The 23,595-nt window shown below is 38.1% G+C and overlaps 1 protein-coding gene across 11 annotated transcripts in view; it reads right to left on the reverse strand.

Moving 5' to 3' along the window:
• Positions 1 to 23,595, reverse strand: part of IQCM (IQ motif containing M) — a 649,001-nt gene that overhangs the window by 422,405 nt on the left and 203,001 nt on the right. For all 11 annotated transcript variants that reach the window (XM_049632280.1, XM_049632276.1, XM_049632278.1 and 8 more), the window contains exon 9: positions 6,381 to 6,436. In XM_049632280.1, coding sequence (XP_049488237.1) covers positions 6,381 to 6,436 — 56 coding nt within the window. The remainder of the gene's footprint in view (positions 1 to 6,380; positions 6,437 to 23,595) is intronic.

Genomic DNA, 23,595 nt, shown 5'->3' on the forward strand with positions numbered 1-23,595 from the left:
TTTTTTTTTTAGATTCTATATTGTTTATTTCTGCTCTGATCTTTATTATTTCTCTTCTTCTGCTGGCTTTGGGGTGTCTTTGCTGTTCTGCTTCTATTTCCTTTAGGTGTGCTGTTAGATTTTGTATTGGGGATTTTTCTTGTTTCTTGAGATAGGCCTGGATTGCAATGTATTTTCCTCTCAGGACTGCCTTCACTGCATCCCAAAGCATTTGGATTGTTGTATTTTCATTTTCATTTGTTTCCATATATTTTTAAGTTTCTTCTCTAATTGCCTGGTTGACCCATTCATTCTTTAGGAGGGTGTTCTTTAACCTCCATGCTTTTGGAGGTTTTCCAGACTTTTTCCTGTGGTTGATTTCAAGTTTCATAGCATTGTGGTCTGAAAGTGTGCATGATATGATCTCAATTCTTGTATACTTATGAAGGGCTGTTTTGTGACCCAGTATGTGATCTATCTTGGAGAATGTTCCATGTGCAGTCGAGAAGAAAGTATATTCTGTTGTTTTGGGATACAGAGTTCTAAATATATCTGTCAAGTACCTCTGATACAATATATCATTCAGGGCCCTTGTTTCCTGTTTATTCTCTGTCTAGATGATCTATCCATTGTTGTAAGTGGAGTGTTAAAGTTTCTTGCAATTACCACATTCTTATCAATAAGGTTGCTTATGTTTGTAATTGTTTTATATATTTGGGGGTTCCCATATTTGGTGCATAGACATTTATAATTGTTAGCTCTTCCTGATGGGTAGACCCTGTAATTATTATAAAATGTCCTTCTTCATATCTTGTTACAGCCTTTAATTTAAAGTCTAGTTTGTTGGATATAAGTAAAACTCCAGCTTTCTTTTAACCTCCAGTAGCATGATAGATAGTTCTCCATCCCCTCACTTTCAATCTGAAAGTGTCGTCTGGTCTAAACTGAGTCTCTTGTAGACAGCAAATAGATAAGTCTTGTTTTTTTTATCTATTATGATACCCTATGTCTTTTGGTTGGAGCATTTAGTCAATTTACATTCAACGTTATTATTGAAAGATATGGGTTTAGAATCATTGTGATGTCTATAGGTTTCATGCTTGTAGTGGTGTCTCTGGTACTTTGTGGTCCTTGCAGCATTTCACTCACAGAATCCCCCTTAGGATCTCTTGTAGGGCTGGTTTAGTGGTGATGAATTCCTTCAGTTTTTGTTTGCTTGGGAAAACTTTTATCTCTCCTTCCATTCTGAATGACAGTCTTGCTGGATACAGGATTCTTGGTTGCATTTTTTTGTTGTTGTTGTTCATCACATTGAAGATTTCGTGCCATTCCTTTCTGGCCGCCAGGTTTTAGTAGATAGGTCTGCTACTACCCTTATATGTCTACCTTTGTATGTTAGGGCCTGTTTATCCCTAGGTGCTTTCAGAATTCTCTCTTTATCCTTGTATTTTGCCAGTTTCACTATGATATGTCGTGCAGAAGATCGATGCAAGTTACATCTGAAGGGAGTTCTCTGTGCCTCTTGGATTTCAATGCCTGTTTCCTTCCCCAGATCAGGGAAGTTCTCAGCTATAATTTGTTCATGTACACTTTATGCCCCTTTCTCTCTCTTCTTCTTCTGGAATTGATATGATACGAAATTCATTCTGTTTGATTACATCACTTAGTTCTCTAATTCTCCCCTCATACTACTGGATTTTTTTCTCTTTTTCTCATCTTCCTCTATTTCCATAATTTTATCTTCTAATTCACCTATCCTTCCTCTGCCTCTTCAATCCGTGCTATGGCTGCCTACATTTTCTTTTCACCTCATTTATAGAATTTTTTAATTCAGGGAGACTGTTTTTTAGTCCCTTGATCTCTGTAGCAATAGATTCTCTGCTGTCCTCTATGCTCTTTTAAACCCCAGCGATTAATTTTATGACTATTGCTCTAAATTCTTGTCCCATTATATTGCTTAAATCGGTTTTGACCAATTCGTTAGCTGTCGCTGCTTCCTGGAGTTTCTTTTGAGGAGAATTCTTCTGTTTCATCATTTTGGCTACTTTTCTGTCCCTTATGCATTTTAAAAGCTTGTGTGCTCTGCACCTGTAAGCACTATCATGTTAAAGTAGGATTATACATGGTCCAGGGCCTGGCCCTTCAAGAGGTGTTTTTTTCGGGGATTGTTACTTGCTCTCTGTTGTGACTTTGGTTATTTTATTACCCTGCTCGTAGTAATATTTTGTACCCTCCACCAGGTGTGCTTTGATTTGTTCCTTGGAGTAGCCCTGTAGAGGAAAACAGACAAACAGGAGACAAAAACACGCAAGCACACAAACAAAAAATACAAACAAATAAACAAAAACAAAAGCTTAAAGACTAAAAACAAAAAACCCATAAACACCGACTACAAGTAAAGAAGAGGGTGGAGGTAATGCTTATGGAAGAGCACATACAAAGAGAGAAATGACAAGGGGGGTGGGGGGAGAGAATAAACGATGATTAGCCAGAGAGACTAAAAGGCTTAATCCAGAGGGAGGAAAATAAAGAAGGAGGAAGGGAAAACGAAAGGAAGATAAAATTACCCAGATAGAGAAGCTATATGGCTTGATTATTCCACAGAGAGAGAAAGGAGTGTAAAGAAGGAGGTGTAGAACATGTATGAAGACAATGGATTAAATATGTCTGTTTAGATAGACCAATAACCAAAGTAACCAGCCTAGGGGAGGGAAGAGATAAGGAGGAGAAATGGGGGAGAGGGGGTTAGAATATATCTATATATCCAGAATTGACCTAGAGTTAATCCAGGCAATGCTAATCACTTGTCGGGAGGGGCTATCTGCAGGGTCTGTGCTGCTCTGGTGGATACACAGTTACCCAGTGCAAGGGCATGTGTGTTGGCGAAATCTGAACCCACCTCCACTATGGGCCCGGGGAGTGATCCCTCTGAGGCCCCACTTCGGTGGTGGTGGTGGTGGTGGGGTGGGGGGGGGGATGGTGATTCCCCCAGTCTCTTCTCCATGGAGCCAGACTCAGTGGACTCCATTTGAGTCTTCCTCAATGTGTTGTGGGTGCAGACAGGGAGCTCCTTCTCACTCCACCAACTCCCCTGACCCTGCGTTTGGCTAGGATTCAAAGTCCCACTCTGTGTGCTCTGGCACTGGGGAAGCACCTCTCTGTGCAGCGATATGTGGTCCCAGCTGGCTTTGTCTGTGCCACCGCATTTCAGGGAGGACCGACTTCTCCTATTGCAGACTGAGAGCTGCTGCCCTCACCGCAAGCCCCCAGGGTGGCGCACACAGGCAGGCTTTGTCTTTTCCCACAGCACTCCAGGCAAACGGCCGCCTTATACTCCTGCAGACTGTGCCCTCCGCCCAGCCACTGTGCCCAGGCGTGGCAGATGCAGGCAGGTTTTGTACTATCGCGCAGCCCTCCAGGGAGGGAACCACTTTCTCCAGCTGCATACTGAGCCTATGACCTACCACCACACCCAGGCCTGGCTCCCCTCCTCCCCAGGTGTGGGAACAGGGAGTCAGCCCCTGTCTGAAGAAAGCCCCACAGTTAGAGACCGGATCCCTCTCAGTCTCAGTCTGCGGTCTTTCTCCTGTCCAGCTATGGTCCTGCACTCCCCTAGCCACTCTTTCTCTTCCTTTTGTCCATCTGCAGAAGGGAGTCCCTCCCCTCCGTGACCATGCAGACTTTTTTTTTTATCTCCCCCAGTTGGTAGTTACCCACCTATTTTTTTTCCAGCTTTCCCATTTTCTTTCTAGTAGATTCAGTCTCTTTTCCTCCCAGGCTCTGGTGTTCAAAGTCCTTTGGCTTCTACATTTCCTTGTTTGAGAGACGCTGGACGTATGGATCCCTCTACTTCTCCGCCATGTTGGCCCTCTCCCCGCTGGCATTCTCTATTATTATGAACATCTTTTCCTTTAAGTTCTTGAACATTAACAATAGCTACTTTAAAGCTCTTTGCCCATTAATTCCAAAATCTGGGATATCTTTTTCTTTGATGTAAATCAGATTTTCCTGTTTCTTCATGTCTAGTATTTTATTTGTTGTATACTAAACATTTTACATTATACAGATTCTGAATTCTGTTACTGTCCTTGGCAGAATGTTGGGTTTGTTTTTTTCATTCTATTTGGTGGCCAAATTACTAGTTTATCATCTTGAACTTGTCAAGGCTTAATTTTACACTTTCATTAGGGCAAATCAATTTGTTTTGTCCTTAGTACTTAGGTGAATCCTTTAGTCCTAAGACACAGTTTCCACTCCTTAGGTTTTTGCCTTCTAAGATTTCTATGGAAAGAATGAGGTGCTCACTAACTCCCCATCACTCAATGGGACTTAAACTCCAATTTTTAACTACTTCCATTGTGAACAGCAATGAAAAGTATGCCTAGGCTTTAAGTTAAATCGATGTAAAGAGTCTATCTTGTTCACGCTGTCTTTAGCACATAAAACAGCAAGTGTTTAATATTTGTTGTTAAATGAATAAACTATAAAAGACTGAAAGAAAATTTTCTCAAAAAAACAAAATACAAATCTGTTTTTCCTTTGCCTCTGGACATTGTTCACTTATGCAATTGTATTTACTGGGTTCAGCTATATTCCAGAGATTATGTGAGGAGCTTTAAATAAAAGTGCAAACAGAATCAACAATCCTTGCCTTAACAGAGGTTGAAATTTTAGTCAGAGATCATTCTGGCACAATTTATAGTATCATAGCTATGTGTCTATAATTAAAGAACCTAGGTTTGAATCTAGCTCCATTGCCAACTAGCTGGATGACCCTAAATGAGATATTCAACCTCACTTTTCTCATCCATAAAATGGTGATAACAAAAATACTTACTTCATTGTGTTCTTAACAGGAGTTATATGAAAGTACAAAGTCAAGTACATAATAAGTCCAGACTGAGTGCTATGGCTAAACTTATTATAAGACTAGGTCTCCAGTAATATCCAATCTTAAACTGGACAGCTGTTAACTGAGTATTTAAAAAATTTTTTAATGTTTATTTATTTTTGAGAGAGACAGAGACAGAATGTGAGTGGGTTGGGGCAGAGAGAGAGGGAGGCACAGAATCTGAAGCAGGCTCCAGGCTCCGAGCTGTCAGCACAGAGCTTGACGCAGGGCTTGTACTCACAAGCTGTGAGATCATGACCTAAGCTGAAGTCAGACATTCATCTGACTGAGCCACCCAGGCACCCCTGTTTACTGAATATTTAAATAATTGCATTGCATTTTTCATAGCCATATTTGGCCTAGATTTTCCATAAGTGCAATTCCATAGTACTTGAAACTTAGAGTCATATATATTTTGGAAATCATATTTTTTTTTAATTTTAGGAAATTAATATAGTATATTTACAATATATTATGTAACACTCAAGCAGGGTCTGAGGCAGTGTCCTGATACAAAACACATCAATATTAATTAGCTAATGTAATTAATGTTAATATGTAGGCAAAATGTGAATATCCACATAAAATAGGAAAAGTAAAAACCGAATAATCATAATCACTTATCACTTGAGGTCAGGTTTTTGACACCAAGTAATTTTAGTACCACCTTAAGTGACATCAACTTTCAGTTTCTGGAGCTTTCTGAATTTTGGAATTATGGAGGAGGAATTATGGACCTTGTAGAGCCACATATTTTGAGCAAATGAGAAGAGGAATGAAGAAGGATATAAAGTAGAAGAAGGTAGCCTGAATAATATATTTCAATAAACTTGTATTTACTGGGGGCTTAGAGTTCCAAACTGGTAGCTTCTGACAAACTTCAGTCTCCAAGGTGTACCCCTTTACTATATGCATCTGGATGGCCTGGCACAGTGCTTTGCACCTCATTAGTCCTAGATAATATTTGGTGGGTTAATGAATGAATGTATTACCAGTAAATAAGAAAGCACAAGTGTGAAACTTCCCTTTCTGAGAACGTTCACTGTTACCTTTCCACAATCCATTCTTTCCCTCACACTGTCCAATCTATCTCATAAAATCAATAGTTTTTCACAAGTTTGTTAACAAATTTGATACATATAACAGCAAAGAAATCTTAACACTCTCTCTGAGTCATTGAAAGACATGCTTTTACCATAGTGAATTATAGTACCCTGTTTCTAATAAACAAAATAGATGAAACATTATATACTATTGTTTACACTGATTTTCTCAGCTACTACATAGTAAGCTTCAGCCTGGTCTACTGAATGCTCATTAATATACTCAAAAAAAAAAAAGATTTTTTTTCTCCTTGCCTTAGTCAAATTAAATGGAAGCACTAAAACATATACGTTAAAAACTCAAGCTTTCAGTCACATGCACTTCTTTAAACGTAGATACCTAAGTAAGGATAAAACCAAAACAAGCACATTAATTTATACTTTTCTGCTATCACATAAAGATATACCTGGGTGGCTTTGGTTCTGGTTGGATAGGCTGTTGCTCTTTCTTCAGTAAGGTTTTCTAGAATAGAGAAAGAAGAGTTGACATAAGTAGGAAAACAACTTCAATGTAAAATTCTAATTTCACTAATGTTCTATTATCAAAGGGAGAAGGAACCATTCCATTCTAATCTATATCACAAACCTAAACACTGATGTAAATTTGTAAGTATACTATGAACTGAAACATCCAAGATGGAGTCAGGAATGTCAAAGGCCCTAGAATGTCAGGATCCAGGAGACCACCGGGGAAATGAACAACTACAAGTGGATGGAACATAAACTTTTAGACTGTGCTGGGCACAAATGGCTACATCGTGTTGCAGGTCTCAGAATGAAGCTTATATCACTGAATTCCAACCTAACAACTAGCATAGTAACATACCCTAAATAGACTAAAGTTAATTATTTTTACCTACACCAGTCATAATTCTTTCAAAACAACTTATAGAAGCCTGAGGGTTTTGCCTTTATATACTCTTTCTCCTCCCTCAGGTTCCTCCTGAATCTGTGTCTCCTGGACTGGAATTCCTAAAGACCTCAAAGAAACTTTTGGTCTGCTTTGCAGCCTAAGTACTTTTCTGTTTGACAATACTCAGAGGAGTATGATCATTGTACTTCCTCCAGCATCTTTTGGCACCCAGGAATACAGTTCCTACCAATCATTTCAGTGAAAAAAATATCCATACAAATCTATTACAGATGAGAATTTATTTATTTATTTATTTATTTATTTATTTATGTGTTCCCTGTCTTATAAAAGAGATTCAAGATAGCTTACAAAAAATATAGTACATATGAAAAAGGAAAATAACAAAGCCAGATTAAAGGGAAAATATAGATAGAAAGATAGTATCAAATATTTTCTGATATTTTTGTCACACAGATTTTGTTCTCCATTTCCTAGCTATCAAAATGTATGAACTGAGTTATGTTCCACCAAAATTCATATATTGAAGTCCTAATTCGCAATGTGACAATATTTGGAAATAAGGTCTTTCAGGGGTAATTAAGGTTAAATGTGGTCATAAGGGTGAAGCCCTAATCCAATAGAACTGTTGGCCTTATAAGAAGAGGAATAGATGGCCAGGGACACGTGTGCACAGAGAAACACCAAGAAGCAGCCATCTGTAAGCAAAGGAGAGAAGACTCAGGAGAAATCAACTCTGCCAGCATCTTGATCTTAGACTTCTAGTCTCCAGAAATGTGAGAAAATTAACTTCCATTATATAAGCTACCCACTCTGTGGTATTTTATTATGGCAGGCCTGGCAAACAACGAATACACAAAGTAATGAAGAAAACATGGTAGTTCTGACATTCGCAATGTCTATAAGAGAAGCAAATTTAACTTCTGTGAAAAATTTCTTCCATGAGTTCTTCAAAAGAAGTGTAGTATGTTGTGATGATTAGTTTCAACAGCATTTCTTCAACAATTACATGAGAGTGTTTAATGTGGATTTTTTAAAGACAATTCTTCAATTATCTGTCAACATTGGAAAGAACAACCAGGAAGATAATTCTATAAGACTTAAGAATAACTGGGCCATTCCCTCCCTGGTCATTCTGTGTGATCCAAAGGTTAAACTTATGCCTAGAGGCATTGATGAATTGCATATCTACTTTATAATCTGCCATGACAATTATTTTGCACAAAATATCTTTGGGAAAAAAGTGGTCTCAGATAAGAGGAATTTGAGGAAATCTTGATAAATGAATTAATGGATTTTGGATTGTTGGTTTTGTCTTCTCCCTCAGACTCTATAAGAAGTCAGGAACATAAAATGTCTTGGCTATTGTTATATGGTATGCTCATGATACCACAAGGAAATGCTCATTTTAGTTCTGCTTCTTAAGTTTCAAATATGTCCTTAACCACTATTTGACAACTAAAGCCAAAGAAGTTTTAGAGATATAAAATCTCTAAAACTATAAAGGAAAAACATAAAGACAAGTGAAAGTAAGTTGTGTTTGCATTGCAAACACCCCTCAATATTAGGACATAAGAATGATTGTTTTAAATATTTTAAACAAATTATAAGTCTCCCTTTTAAAGTTACACTCATTCTGTGTCATATTACTCTCTCAGATGCATCTGACTTATATATGTTAATTTTGTATTTGATGCCAATCATTTTTTAAGATCAAAGATTAACTTTTCTTCTAACATTACGTTAAAATGCAACAATCACCTTGAAAATTAGTTTGTAACCTCTCTCAACTATTTGTAACTTTTAGAATTCCCTGATGATGTTTTCATTTTCAAAGTAGGACATCATCTTCAAGAATAATACTGTAATTTTAAAAAAATTATGAGCAACATGTAGGTCATCATAAAACGTGAAGCAGGACCTACATATTTCAAATGTTGCCCTCAAGATGTTCCATGACATATATTCATGGCTACAAAAATACTAATGACTACAAAAATTAATTTTAACCAATATATTCCATACTTTGCACAAAACAATGTGCTTGGCTAAGAACACACTGTCCGTATGTGATACTACTATTTACGCTTGCCAACTTGATTTTTTTTTAACTGCTTCCTTCTTGGCCAGACAAACTGAATTGGCATGCTCTCCATGATGAAGGGTGTCAAGTTTGAAGGCTGCTAAGTAAAACAGTCTCAGACAAACATTCTTGAGGATTTTCAGTACTAAGATAGTCTCTGATTTTTTTTCCAGTTACCCTCTTGCAACTGTATGGCCTTAACAACCTCCATTGTGCCTCTCTCTTCCTATCCTATCTCTTGCTATCAAAAACTGGTTTCTGTTTTGGATCTTTTCCGATTTGAGGGGGGTAGTCTCCATTTTGCAAAATCAGCAGCAGTCCTATTTAAGAGGTCCTGTGGACTTTTGATAAGTATTAGTGTTCTACATATAGATATATTCAAATCTCAAGTCCATTCTGTCTTAATGTTTCAACTCCATTCTTTATCAAAATCTTTCCTTTTCCACAGGTATGACCTGCTTCTTTAAACTATTTCAAGCTCTTTGTCTCTAGATGATCATGCATTTGGAGTGACACATTCTAAATTTTTTTTTTTAATTTTATTTTTGAGAGAGACAAGGCACAAGTGAGCAAGGGGCAGAGAGAGAGGGAGAAAGAAAGAGAATCCCAAGTGCGGAGCCTGAAGCAGGGCTCAAACTCAGGAACCACCAAGATCATGACCTGAGCCGAGGTCAGATGCTTAACCAACTGAGCCACTCAGGCACCCTACATTCTAAATACTTGATATAAGATGTAAGTCATTTATTAAACCCTCATGTCAAAATTTTTAAAACTTTTAACAACCTGTGTGTTATTTATTCCAAACCACTTCTCAGACTCCATTCCCCCACATATTTTCTCACATCCTACAATTTAACTGGTACCAAGATTAATTCTGATAATTTACACAATATTATTGCACCTCCAGCTTCTTTTTAGAAGCAGCTGTCTAATCCATCAATTCTTCTTTTCTTTCCAAATTTCATCTGGATTTTTTTTTTCCTTTGGACAATTCTGCGAATTTCTCTCATACTATAATGATTAAATTTTTGATTAACCACAGATGAAATATGGAAGAAAATCTTTCATTTTGCATATTAACTCTAAGACATATTCCTTTTTTTAATGTTTTTATTTATTTTTAAAAGAGACAGACAGAACATGAGCAGGGGAGGGGCAGAGAGAGAGGGGGAGACACAGAATACAAGCAGGCTCCAGGCTCTGAGCTGTCAGCACAGAGCCTGATGCAGGGCTCAAACCCACAAACCATGAGATCATGACACAAGCTGAAGTCAGTTGCTTAACTGACTGAGCCACCCAGGCACCCCTCCTAAGACATATTTCTATATTACTAGTATTAGTGTGGAATTCTAGAATATTTTTACTATAAAAAGGTAATCTATTATTGGCATATTACACCTCCAATACTTACCCCAAATGTGGTTAAAGGGTATTTTCTAAATAGCAAGGAATTTTCATAGTTCTAAACAGTTATATGACCCTACCAGAAGTATATATAAACACACCATTAAAGGTAAAGTTAAAGGTTTGTTTAATAGTAGGTAATTGTGAAGATAAAATCATTAATAGCATATACATATAAAATTACAATTACACATTAAAACATGTGAAATAAACTGAAAATCTTTTCCTGCCAGGCTTGACTATTAACACTTGTGTTTCCCCAGCAGAAGTCAGTCATGTCACTAGCACCTTCTGTGAAATAGCAGTAAGCTTCCTCCTTTATATTGCTACTGCTTCTTGTATGAGAAGCAATTTAAAGGGAGGAATGTCAATAGCTTGCACACATGCAGAACCAGAAGGCACCAAACACATCATTCTGGGATTTTTCACAAGTCAGTATCTTTGCATTATTAAATTTTAGAGCTTCCCCAAACACATAAAAACCACAGGAGGATTTTCAAGCCATCTAACTGCCCCTAGGAAGCTGTGATATGCCCAGGAAACCCATGGATATTCAAAATCTCCTCATGCAGCAAGAGCAGCATCCATTTTGGAAGATGTTCTTAGGTGTAGCATTTTCTTCACGGTTCTTAAGAAAAATAGAGGGATTCCAAAGGTAATGCTGGCCACTCAATAATGGCGATGACCTCAAAAAGCCATTCAACTTTCAGATTAGGGAAGACTGAAGAAGGTCTTTAGCTCACCAACACACAGGTTGTTTCTTTACCAGTCACTATATAAAGTTTCTTCAATCTCCAAGAGAAATCAAAACTATAGGAATTTATTCTTCTAAATGCAGGAATTGAAGTATAACATGAAAGACAATAAAAAGACTAATGAGAGGAGGGAGCTGGATGGAGAAGTTTACATTACAATATAAGTCCCTCTGAGGGTTGAAATATATTTGTAAAAGATATAGACCCAGAAAACCACCAGAAGACTAGCAGAACAGACTCTCCAGAGCCAAGCGTAGACAAGAGGCCCATGGAAGAGGGTAGGAAGGGTGGTGAGGTGGTGCACACTACACGAACTGTCAGGAGTGAGCCAGGGCGGAAGGGGCAGCCTGCCTGGCAAGTCAGAACCCCCAAAGTCTGGCTTGCAAAAGCTGAGGGGCCGGACTCCGTGAGTTCTGACAGCCAGCAGGACTTAACATCTGGAATGTTAAAGGTCAACAGCTCTGCTCAGAGAGCAGGGAGGGTGAGAGGACGCCGGGAGGGAGAGGTGTTGAGCCCTGGAAGAAAGAGTTCAGCTTGGCAGGGCAACAAAGGCACTGGCAATCACCATCTCCCTCTCCCCACCCCCCAGCAAAATCCCAAAGGGAACCAGTTCCTGTCACCAAACTTGCTTGCACGGTGCAAACACCCAATGCTGTGCTTCCGTGGATCCACCCCTCTGATGGGTCTGCCTCTCTCTTGGTGCTCCAGGGCCGCTGCTGCAGGGGACCACCTGCAGCAAAGCAAGCTAAGCCTACCCCTCCCATCCCTGTGCACCTTGCAGATCCACCCTGGCTAATACACCAGATCCCATCAAAGCTGCACCACAAGTCTGGAAGTGTGCAAATGGCCAAGACAAGGGCCACACAACTCCACAGTGAGTCCTGCCCTGGGTGAGGGGAAGATAAGGTACACACCAGTCTGGCTGCAGTCCCAGTGGTGGGCTGGGGACAGACATCGGGTGTGAATGCGGCCCCGCCCACCAACACAAGTTACTTCAGACAGCACAGGGGAAGTGCCCTGCAGTTCTGCACCACCCCAGGGAATACCCAAAATGATGAAACGGAAGAATTCTCCTCAAAAGAAACTGGAGGAAGTAGCGACAGCTAACGAACTGATCAAAAACGATTTAAGTAATATAATGGAACAAAAATTTAGAATAATAGTCATAAATTAATTGCTGGGCTTGAAAAAAGTATAGAGAATCTATTGTGACAGAGATCAAGGGACTAAGAAATAGTCATGAGGAGCTAAAAAATGCTATAAATGAGGTCCAAATAAAATGGAGGCGACCACAGCACGGATTGAAGAGGCAGAGGAGAGAACAGGTGAATTAGAAGATAAAATTATGGAAAAAGAGGAAGATGAGAAAAAAAGAGATAAAAAAATCCAAGAGTATGGGGGGAGAATTAGAGAACTAAGTGATGCAATCAAATGGAACAATATCCATATAATAGAAATTCCTGAAGAGGAAGAGAGAGAGAGAGGGACTGAAGGCGTACTTGAACAAATCATAGCTGAGAATTTCCCTGATCTGGGGAAGGAAAATGGAATTGAAATCCAAGAGGCACAGAGAACTACCTTCAGATGTAACTTGCATTGATCTTCTGCACGACATATCATCATACTGAAACTGGCAAAATGCAAGGATAAAGAGAAAATTCTGAAAGCAGCTAGAGATAAACAGGTTCTAACCTACAAAGGGAGACCCTTAAGACTAGTGCAGACCTATCTACTGAAACTTGGCAGGCCAGAAAGGAATGGCAGGAATACTTCAATGTGATGAACAAAAAAAAAATATGTAGCCAAGAACCGTTTATCCAGCAAGTCTGTCATTCAGAATAGAAGGACAGATAAAGGTCTTCCCAAACACACAAAAACTTCAGGAATTAATAACCGTTAAACCAGCCCTAAAAGAGGTCCTAAGGGGGATTCTGTGGGTGAAATGTTGCAAGGACCACAAAGTACCAGAGACATCACTACAAGCATGAAACCTACAAACATCACAATGACTCTGAACCCATATCCTTCAATAATAACACTGAATGTAAATGGACTAAATGCTCCAACCAAAGGAAATAGGGTATCAGAATAGATAAAAAAAGCAAGACCCATCTATTTGCTGTCTACACGAGACTCATTTTAGACCTGAGGACACCTTCAGATTGAAAGTGAGGGGATGGAGAACTATCTATCATGCTACTCAAAGTCAAAAGAAAGCTGTAGTAGCCATACTTATATCAGACAAACTAGACTTCAAATTAAAGACTGTAACAAGAGATGAAGAAGGGAATTTTATAATAATTACAGGGACTATCCATCAGAAGAGCTAACAATTACAAATGTCTATGTGCCGAATATGGGAGCCCCCAAATATACAAAACAATTAACCACAAACATAAGCAACATTATTGATAAGAATGTGGTAATTGCAGGGGACTTTAATACTCCACTTACAACAATGGATAGATCATCTAGACACAGGATCAATAAAGAATCAAGGGCCCTGAATGATACATTAGATCAGATGGACTTGAAAGATATATTTAGAACTCTGCATCCCAAAGCAACAGACTATACTTTCTTCTCAAATGCACATGGAACATTCTCCAAGATAGATCACATACTGGGTCACAAAACAGCCCTTCATAAGTATACAAGAATTGAGATCATACCATGCACACTTTCAGACCACAATGCTATGAAACTTGAAATCAACCACAGGAAAAAGTCTGGAAAACCTCCAAAAACATGGAGGTTAAAGAACATTCTACTAAAGAATGGATGGGTCAACCAGGCAATTAAAGAAGAATTTAAAAATATATGGAAACAAACGAAAATGAAAATACAACAATCCAAACGCTTTGGGATGCAGTGAAGGCAGTCCTGAGAGGAAAATACATGGCAATCCAGGCCTATCTCAAGAAACAAGAAAAATCCCCAATACAAAATCTAACAGCACACCTAAAGGAAATAGAAGCAGAACAGCAAGGACACCCTAAACCCAGCAGAAGAAGAGAAATAAACAATATAGAATCTAAAAGCAGAAATAGATCAGAGCAGAAATAAACAATATAGAATCTAAAAAAAAAACTGTAGAGCAAATCAATGAAACCAAGAGTTGGCTTTTTGAAAAGATAAACAAAATTGATAAACCTCTAGCCAAGCTTCTCAAAAAGAAAAGGGAGATGACCCAAATAGATAAAATCATGAATGAAAATGGAATTATTACAACCAATCCCTCAGAAATATAAGCAATTATCAGGGAATACTAAGAAAAATTATATGCCAACAAACTGGACAACCTGGAAGAAATGGACAAATTCCTAAGCACCCACACACTTCCAAAACTCAAACAGGAAGAAATAGAAAACTTGAACAGACCCATAAGCAGCAAAGAAATGGAATCAGTTATCAAAAATCTCCCAACAAATAAGAGTCCAGGACCAGATGGCTTCCCAGGGGAGTTCTACCAGACGTTTAAAGCAGAGATAATACCTATCCTTCTCAAGCTGTTCCAAAAAATAGAAAGGGAAGGAAAACTTCCAGACTCATTCTATGAAGCCAGCATTACTTTGATTCCTAAACCAGAGACCCAGCAAAAAAAGAGAACTACAGGCCAATATCCCTGATGACTATGGACGCAAAAATTCTCAACAAGATACTACAAAATTGAATTCAACAGCATATAAGAAGAATTATTCACCATGATCAAGTGGGATTCATTCCTGGGCTGCAGGGCTGGTTCCACATTCGCAAATCAATCAACGTGATACATCACATTTATAAAAGAAAAGATAAGAACCATATGGTCCTGTCAATCGATGCAGAAAAAGCATTTGACAAAATTCAGCATCCTTTCTTAATAAAAACCCTCGAGAACGTCGGGATAGAAGGAACATACTTAAACATTATAGAAACCATTTATGTAAAGCCAACAGGTAATATCATCCTCAATGGGGAAAACCTAAGAGCTTTCCCCCTGAGATCGGGAACAGGACAGGGATGTCCACTCTCACCGCTATCGTTTAACATAGTGTTGGAAGTTCTAGCATCAGCAATCAGACAACAAAAGGAAATCAAAGGCATCAAAATTGGCAAAGATGAAGTCAAGCTTTCGCTTTTTGCAGATGACATGATATTATACATGGAAAATCCGACAGACTCCACCAAAAGTCTGCTAGAACTGATACATGAATTCAGCAAAGTTACAGGATACAAAATTAATGTACAGAAATCAGTTGCATTCTTACCCACTATAATGAAGCAACAGAAAGATTAATAAAGAAAGTGATCCCATTCACAATTGCACCAAGAAGCATAAAATACCTAGGAATAAACCTAACCAAAGATGTAAAAGATCTGTATGCTGAAAACTATAGAAAGCTTATGAAGGAAATTGAAGAAGATATAAAGAAATGGAAAAATATCCCATGCTCATGGATTGGAAGAACAAATATTGTTAAAATGTCAATACTACCCAAAGTTATCTACACCTTCAATGCAATCCCAATCAAAATTGCACCAGCATTCTTCTTAAAGCTATAACAAGCAATCCTAAAATTTGTATGGAAGCACAAAAGACCCCAAATAGCCAATGTAATATTGAAGAAGAAGACCAAAGCAGGAGGCATAACAATCCCAGACTTTAGCCTCTACTACAAAGCTGTAACCATCAAGACAGCATGGTAATGGCACAAAACAGACATGGACCAATGGAATAGAATAGAGACTCCAGAATTGGACCCACAAAAGTTTGGCCAACTAATCTTTGACAAAGCAGGAAAGAGCATCCAAGGAAAAAAGACAGTCTCTTTAACAAATGGTGCTGGGAGAGCTGGACAGCAACATGCAGAAGGATGAAACTAGACCACTTTTGTACACCATTCACAAATTAAACTCAAAATGGATAAAGGACCTGAATGTGAGACAGGAAACCATCATACCCTAGAGGAGAAAGCAGGAAAAGACCTCTCCGACCTCAGCCGCAGCAATTTCTTACTTGACACATACCCAAAGGCAAGGGAATTAAAAGCGAAAATGAACTATTGGGACTTCATGAAGATGAAAACCTTCTGCACTGCAAAGGAAACAATCAACAAAACTAAAAGGCAACCAACAGAATGGGAATGACATATCAAACAAAGGGCTAGTATCCAAAATCCATAAAGAATTCACCAAACTCCATACCCGAAAGACAAATAATCCAGTGCAGATATGGGCAGAAAACATGAATAGACACTTCTCTAAAGAAGACATCCAGATGGCCAACAGGCACACGAAAAGATGCTCAATGTTGCTCCTTGTCAGGGAAATACAAATCAAAACCACACTCAGATATCACCTCACGCCAGTCAGAGTGGCCAAAATGAACAAATCAGGAGACTATAGATGCTGGAGAGGATGTGGAGAAATGGGAACCCTCTTGCACTGTTGGTGGGAATGCAAACCGGTGCAGCTGCTCTGGAAAACAGTGTGGAGGTTCCTCAAAAAATTAAAAATAGATCTACCCTATGACCCAGCAATAGCACTGCTAGGAATTTACCTAAGAGATACAGGAGTGTTGATGCATAGGGGCATTTGTACCCCAATGTTTACAGCAGCACTTTCAACAATAGCCAAATTATGGAAAGAGCCTAAATGTCCATCAACTGATGAATGGATAAAGAAATTGTGGTTTATATACACAATGGAATACTACCTGGCAATGAGAAAGAATGAAATATGGCCTTTTGTAGCAATGTGGATGGAACTGGAGAGTGTTATGCTAAGTGAAATAAGTCATACAGAGAAAGACAGATACCATATATTTTCACTCTTATGTGGATCCTGAGAAACTTAACAGAAGACCATGGGGGAGGGGAAAGAAAAAAAAAAAAAGAGGTTAGAGAGGGAGGGAGCCAAAACATAAGGGACTTAAAAACTGAGAACAAACTGAGGGTTGATGGGGGGTGTGAGGGAGGGAAGGGTGGGTGATGGGTACTGAGGAGGGCACCTGTTGGGATGAGTACTGGGTGTTGTATGGAAACCAATATGACAACAAATTTCATATTAAAAAAAAAGATATAATAGGACCGTTGTTTCTAGAGCTATGTTCATAATAACAAATCACAACATAATACTCTAATAAATTCTAAAAACAAAAAATAAGATATTTTAAATACATGGCTGAGTTGTTGGGAAATTAATAGAAATTCTTTCTGGTCAAAAATAACAAGAAATGTTGAATTTACTATTGTATTAGATCTGGAGCCCATCTTTATCTTGAGGATAGCATAGAAATTCCTGACAACCTAGAGTCTGGATTCTAATGAGCTACATGCCTTGCAGTTGGAAGACACAACTGAAGCCAGAGAATGAAAGAATGTCAGAGTTGAGAACCTCCCTCCAAAAACCTGAGTACTAGAAGTAGGATATCCTTAGAGTATAAACGAGGATTTAAAATTTCCCTATAAATGGGGTACCTGTGTGGCTCACTCAGTTGAGTATCTGACTAAGGCTCAAGTCATGATCTTACAGTTCATGTGTTCAAGCCCTCCTGTCAGGCTTTGTGCTGATAACTCAGAGCCTGGAGCCTGCTTTGGATTCTGTGTCTCCCTCTCTCTCGCTCCTCCCCCCACTCACTCACTCTCTCTCTCTCTCTCTCTCTAAAATAAATAAACATTTAAAAAAGTTAAATAATAAATAAATAAAATTTCCCTATAAAGAGAAAGAAAGAGAAAGAAATACGATAAGACCACATCTGTGTCATGATCTTGGCCCTGTGTGGCTCTAGGCTCCAGAACACTCCCCCCAAAAAATGAAAAGCAAAAGTTTAGAATAAAGTGGTCTCAGGTTGGTAGAGCTCTAAAACACCTGGTAAAATCAAGTATCAAGCATTTTTTAAAGACTGCAATTTAAACTCAGGTTTCAAAGTATTCTTACAATAAAATACCAAGAAAAATGATTTCAAAATCAGAACAGTCATTAAACATAAGAAAACAAGCAATCAAGGAGTCAGAAAAACAACAAAATACATATTCAGAACCTCAAAGACGGTAGTACTATAATTAAGATATATCGAACATAAAATAAGGTTTTACTTCTACATGTATAGAGAAGATTAAAGGAAGCAAAAATTTTCAAAATTGACTAAGCTGACTTGGAAAATAACAAGTAGACATTCTAAAAGTTAAAAATAATATTTACTAAAATCAGAAACTTAATAAAAAGATAACCAATAATCTAAAAGAGAAATCAAAGGGGGGGGGGAAGAAGACCAGTAAGAGACAGAAATGGCAAATATGAAAAATAAACAAGGCAAAAAATGAAACTGAGTGAAAGAAGAAAGAGAAGAATGGAAGGCAGAAAGCATTTGAAGAGATCATGGCAGAGATTTTTTTTTTCAGAATGCTGAAAGACAGTGATTTTAATATTTAGGGAGCCAAACAAAAACCAAGCAGAATAAATGAAAACAAAACCACACTTACATATCACAAAATAAAACAGCATAATAAAAATAATAAGTTCTTAGAAGTAGACAAAGACAGAGGAAGATTACTTAGAAGGGAAGATAAGTGGAAAAACATCTGATTTTTCAACAGCAACAGCAGCATCCAGAAAACACAGGAATGATAACATGAAAATTCTGAGAACGTGTGGTTGAGGAGGAGTAAGAAATAAATATACTGTAAGCTGAAGTCTTCTGCAAACTGACCCTTATTAAAAGGTACATCTAAAGGATGTAACTCAAGAAGAAAAATCATCTGTAGGTCTGAGATACTAGATATAATGGCAAGTACAAAAAAAGTTAAGCATGTAGGTAAACCTAAGCAGTGGAGTATAAAATAAAATAATTGTGTCTAATTTGTGAGGTTGGAAAAGAGAGAAAAAAAGTTCTGGGGAAGATAACAGAGTAGGAGAGCCCTCTGCTCACCCCATCTCACATTTACAACTAGATATCATCCATATTCAAGTCAATAAACTGGAGAGTGATCTGAAGACTGGCAGAACAAACTCCACAACTAAATGTAGAGAAGAAACTGCATCTGAAAAGTTAGGAAACTCAGAAAGGTGAAGGAGGCTGTCCGTGGGAAGGAGGGAGCTGCAGGCATGGAGTGGGCAAGGAAAGGGGCCCTTGCACCAGGGAGCTCACACAGGGAAGACTAATCCTCATAAATTTGGCTTTGAAACCCAGAAGGGCTAAATTCTGTGAGTTTGTAAAACCAGTGGGACTTGGAGCTTTGAGCTTTAAAAGTCTGCTGAATCATACTGGACAAGCAGGGAGGGCTGGTGATAACTTGATCACTGCCCTTTAAAGAGACAGCAGTCTGAGCAGAGAGGCAACATAAAAACAGCATTAACACAATGCCGGGGGAAAAGAGGAGACAGATCTGCTCATACTGATTTCAGACAATGTTGGGGGTGGGGGGGCTTCTCTAAAAATGAGGGAGCTGGGAGCACCATTGTCTTCCCCAGCCCCCCAACACAAACACAGAGCCACCTTCATGAGGCAGGGCTACACACACACTTACTACCTAACCTGCTAGCAGTGCTCCACCACCACAAGTTCTCCTGAGGACTTGCACACTCCAAGCCTGCTATTTCAGCCCCGGGCTCAGCACAGATTTTGTTAAAGCCATGCACCCTGCCCAGCTGCCCAGGGCACAGCTGTTGCAGTGCCCTCCAGTCCAGCCACAGAGCAGCACTCCAATCACTGTGCCGAGCCCAGCCATGTGCATCCTGAGCTACCGTGGTGTGCTAGGTCCAGCTACACCTAGCGATGTCATGTGCCATGCCCAGCCTCATGCCCTTGGTTGCCCCAGTGCATAGTCCCCAGCTGCCACAGTACTTTGGGGGATCAGGCATAGGACTACTGGCCTAACACATATTTTGCTACCACCACTGCCATACTCCCATATTTCCTGATGGGCATACTCCCTCAGAACTGGCCTCCCTGGGATCCACTAACACCACAGAAACCAGGTACAGCCCAGAACAGGCCAAAAGCCAATGCAAAAGACTCCACTGAAAAGAAAAGTGATTCAGACACAACAGCAGGGCATAAGCAACATATAGAGGATACTGTCTTGAGGTGGCAGGTTCTAGTAAACAGGGGAAACTTCACTGCAGGGCAATCCAGGACCCCTTCTTCATAAAATCACTACTTTCAAGAACAGAAGACACAGTTAACTTTCTTAACACATGGAAACAGTCACAGAGAGGCAGACAAAAGGAGGAGACAGAGAAATTTATCCCAAATGAAAGAACAGGTAAGGCCAGAGATCTAAGCAAAACAGATATAAGTAACATGCCTGATAAAGAATTTAAAGCGATGATCATAAGGACACTCACTAGACTTGAGAAAAGAGTGGAAGATATTAGTAAGACCCTTACCACAGAGAGATAAGGAATAACATAGCAGATAAAGGGCTCAATAAATGAAATGAGAAACACACTTGGTAGAATGATCAGCAGGATGGAAAAAGCAGAGGAATAAATTAGTGACATAGAAGACAACATAATGGAAAGTAATCAAGCTGTACAAAAGACAGAAAAAAGAATTACACAAAACAAGAATAGATTTAAAGGAGTCAGTGACTCCATCAAATATAAGATTCATATTACAGGAATCCCAGAAGAACGAGAGAGAGAAAGGGAAGCAGAAAATTAATTTTAAGAAATAATAGCTGAAAACTTTCCTAATCTGGAGAAGGAAACAGATATCCAGTTCCAGAAGGCACAGAGAACTCCCATCAAAATCAACAAAAGCAGGTCAACACCAAAACATATTGCAATTAAGTTAGCAAAATATAGTGATAAAGAGGAAATTTTAAAAGCTGCAAGACAAAATAAGACAGTAAGTTACAAGAGAAAACCTGTAAGGCTAGCAGGAGATTTCTCAACAGAAACTTGGCAAGCCAGAGGGAGTGGCATGAAATTTTCAAAGTGCTGAATGGGAAAAAAAAATCTGCAGCCAAGAAATACTCTATCCAGCAAGGATATCATTCAGAATAGAAGGAGAGATAAAGTGCTTCCCAGAAAAACAAAAACTAAAAGAGTCTGTGTCCACTAAACCAGCCCTGTGGGAAATATTAAAGGAATATTTCCATTCCTCTTTGAATGGAAAGGAGAGACCAAAATGATACTATGAAAGTAGTAAACACAAAAGCAGTAAAAATGAATTTTTCTGTAAAAAATCAATCAAGGAACTCACACAAAAAAAGGATATGAAATATAATAACATATACCTAAAACATGGGGAGGAGAGGAGAAAATAATGGGTTCAAACTTAAATGACCATCAACTTAATATAGACTGCTATATACAGAAGATGTTATATACAAACCTAATGGTAACAATACATCAAAAACCACTAATAAGCATGCAAAGAATAAAGAAAAAAGAAAACAAATATACCACTAAAGAAAACCAGCAAAACATGAAAGAAAAACAAGAAAGCATCAAAAAAGTCTTCAGAAACAACCACAAAACACGTAATAAAATGACAATAAATGCATATCTATCAACAATTACTCTGAATGTGAATTGGCTAAGTTCTTCAATCAAAAGACATAGGGTCACAGAATGGATGAAAGAAAAAAAACAAAACAAAACAAGACCCATCGGTATGCGACTTACAAGAGACTCATTTTAGACCTAATGACATCTGCAGGTTAAAAGTGGGGGGATGGAGAAACATCTATCATACAAATGTAAACCAAAGAAGGCCAGAGCAACAATACTTACAACAGAAAAAATAGACTTTAAAAAAACAGTGTAACACAAGACAAAGAACGACACTATATAATAATAAAGACGAGAATCTAACAAGACGATATAACAACTGTAAATATTTATGCACCCAACATAGAAGCACGCAAATACATAAAACATTTAGTAATAAAAATAAGGGAACTAATCAATAATAATACAATAATAGCAGGAGACGTTAACACCCCACTTACATCAATGGACAGATCATTCGAACAGAAAATACACAAGGAAACAATGGCTTTGAATGATTCACTGCAACAGAAGTATTTAACAGATATATTCAGAATACTCCATCCTAAAACAGCAGAACACACATTCTTTTCAAGTGCACATGAAACATTCTCCAGAATACAGCACATTTAGCCCATAAAACCAGCCTCAATGAAATCAAGATCTGAGTCATACCATGCATTTTTCTGACCACATTGCTATGAAACGAGAAGTCAACTACAAGAAAAAAATCTGAAAAGACCACAAATACATGGAGGTTAAATAATATGCTGCTAAACAATGAATGGGTCAGCCAGGAAATCAAAGAAGAAATAAAAAGTACATGGAAACAAATGAAAATGAAAACACAATAGTCCAAAACCTTTAGTATAGAGCAAAAGTGGTTTTAAGTAGGAAGTTTATATAGCAATACAGGCCTATCTCAAGAAACAAGAAAAATCTCAAATAAACAACCTGACCTTACACCTAAAAATAGCTAGAAAGGAATAATAAGCAAAATCTAAAACTAGCAGAAGGAAGGAAATAATAGCCTAGATCTGAAATAAGTGATATAGAAACTAAAAAACAAAACCATAGAATGCATCAATAAAACCAGGAGCTGTTTTTTTTTTTGAAAAATAAATAAATAAAATTGATCAATTTCTAGCCAGAATTATCAAGAAAAAAATAGAAAAGACTCAAATAAATAAAATCACAAATGAGACAGGAGAAATAACAACCAACGCCACAGAAACAGTAACAGTTGTATGAGACTATTATGAAAAACTATATGCCAACAAACTGGACAAACTAGAGGAAATGGATAAATTCCTAGAAACATAAACTACCACAACTGAAACAGGAAAAAAATTTAAAATGTAAGCAAACCAATAACCAGCAAAGAAATGGAATCAGTAATCAAAAAAACTCCCAACAAACAAGTTTAGAATCAGATGGCTTCACAGACAAATTCTACCAAACATTTAATGAATAGTTAATATCTATTCTTCTCAAATATTCCAAAAAAAAAAAAAAATAGAAAAAGAAGGAAAACTTTCAAACTCATTCTATGAGGCCAGCATTATCCTGATATCAAAAACCGGATAAAGACACTATTCAGAAAGAGAAATACAGGCCAATATGATCTGATGAAACATAGATGCAAAAATCTTCAATAAAACACAAGCAAACTGAATTCAACAATCCATTAAAAAAATCATTCACCACAATCAAGTGGAATTTACCCCTGGATTGCAAGGGTGGTTCAATATTTGCAAATCAATCAATGTGATATATCACATCAATAAGAGAAAGGATAAGAACCATATGATCATTTCAATAGACACAGAAAAGGCATTTGACAAAGTTCAATATCCATTCATAATAAAAACCCTCAACAAAGTAGGTTTAGAGGGAACATACCTCAACATAATAAAGGTCATACATGAAAAACCCACAGCTGACATGATACTCAATTGGGAAAAACTGACAGCTTTTTTCAGTTCCTTGTCAGGAACAAGATACGACTTCTTCCTACTTCTATTCAA

The sequence above is a fragment of the Panthera uncia genome, chromosome B1 (assembly GCF_023721935.1).
Source record: "Panthera uncia isolate 11264 chromosome B1, Puncia_PCG_1.0, whole genome shotgun sequence".
NCBI lineage: Eukaryota > Metazoa > Chordata > Mammalia > Carnivora > Felidae > Panthera > Panthera uncia.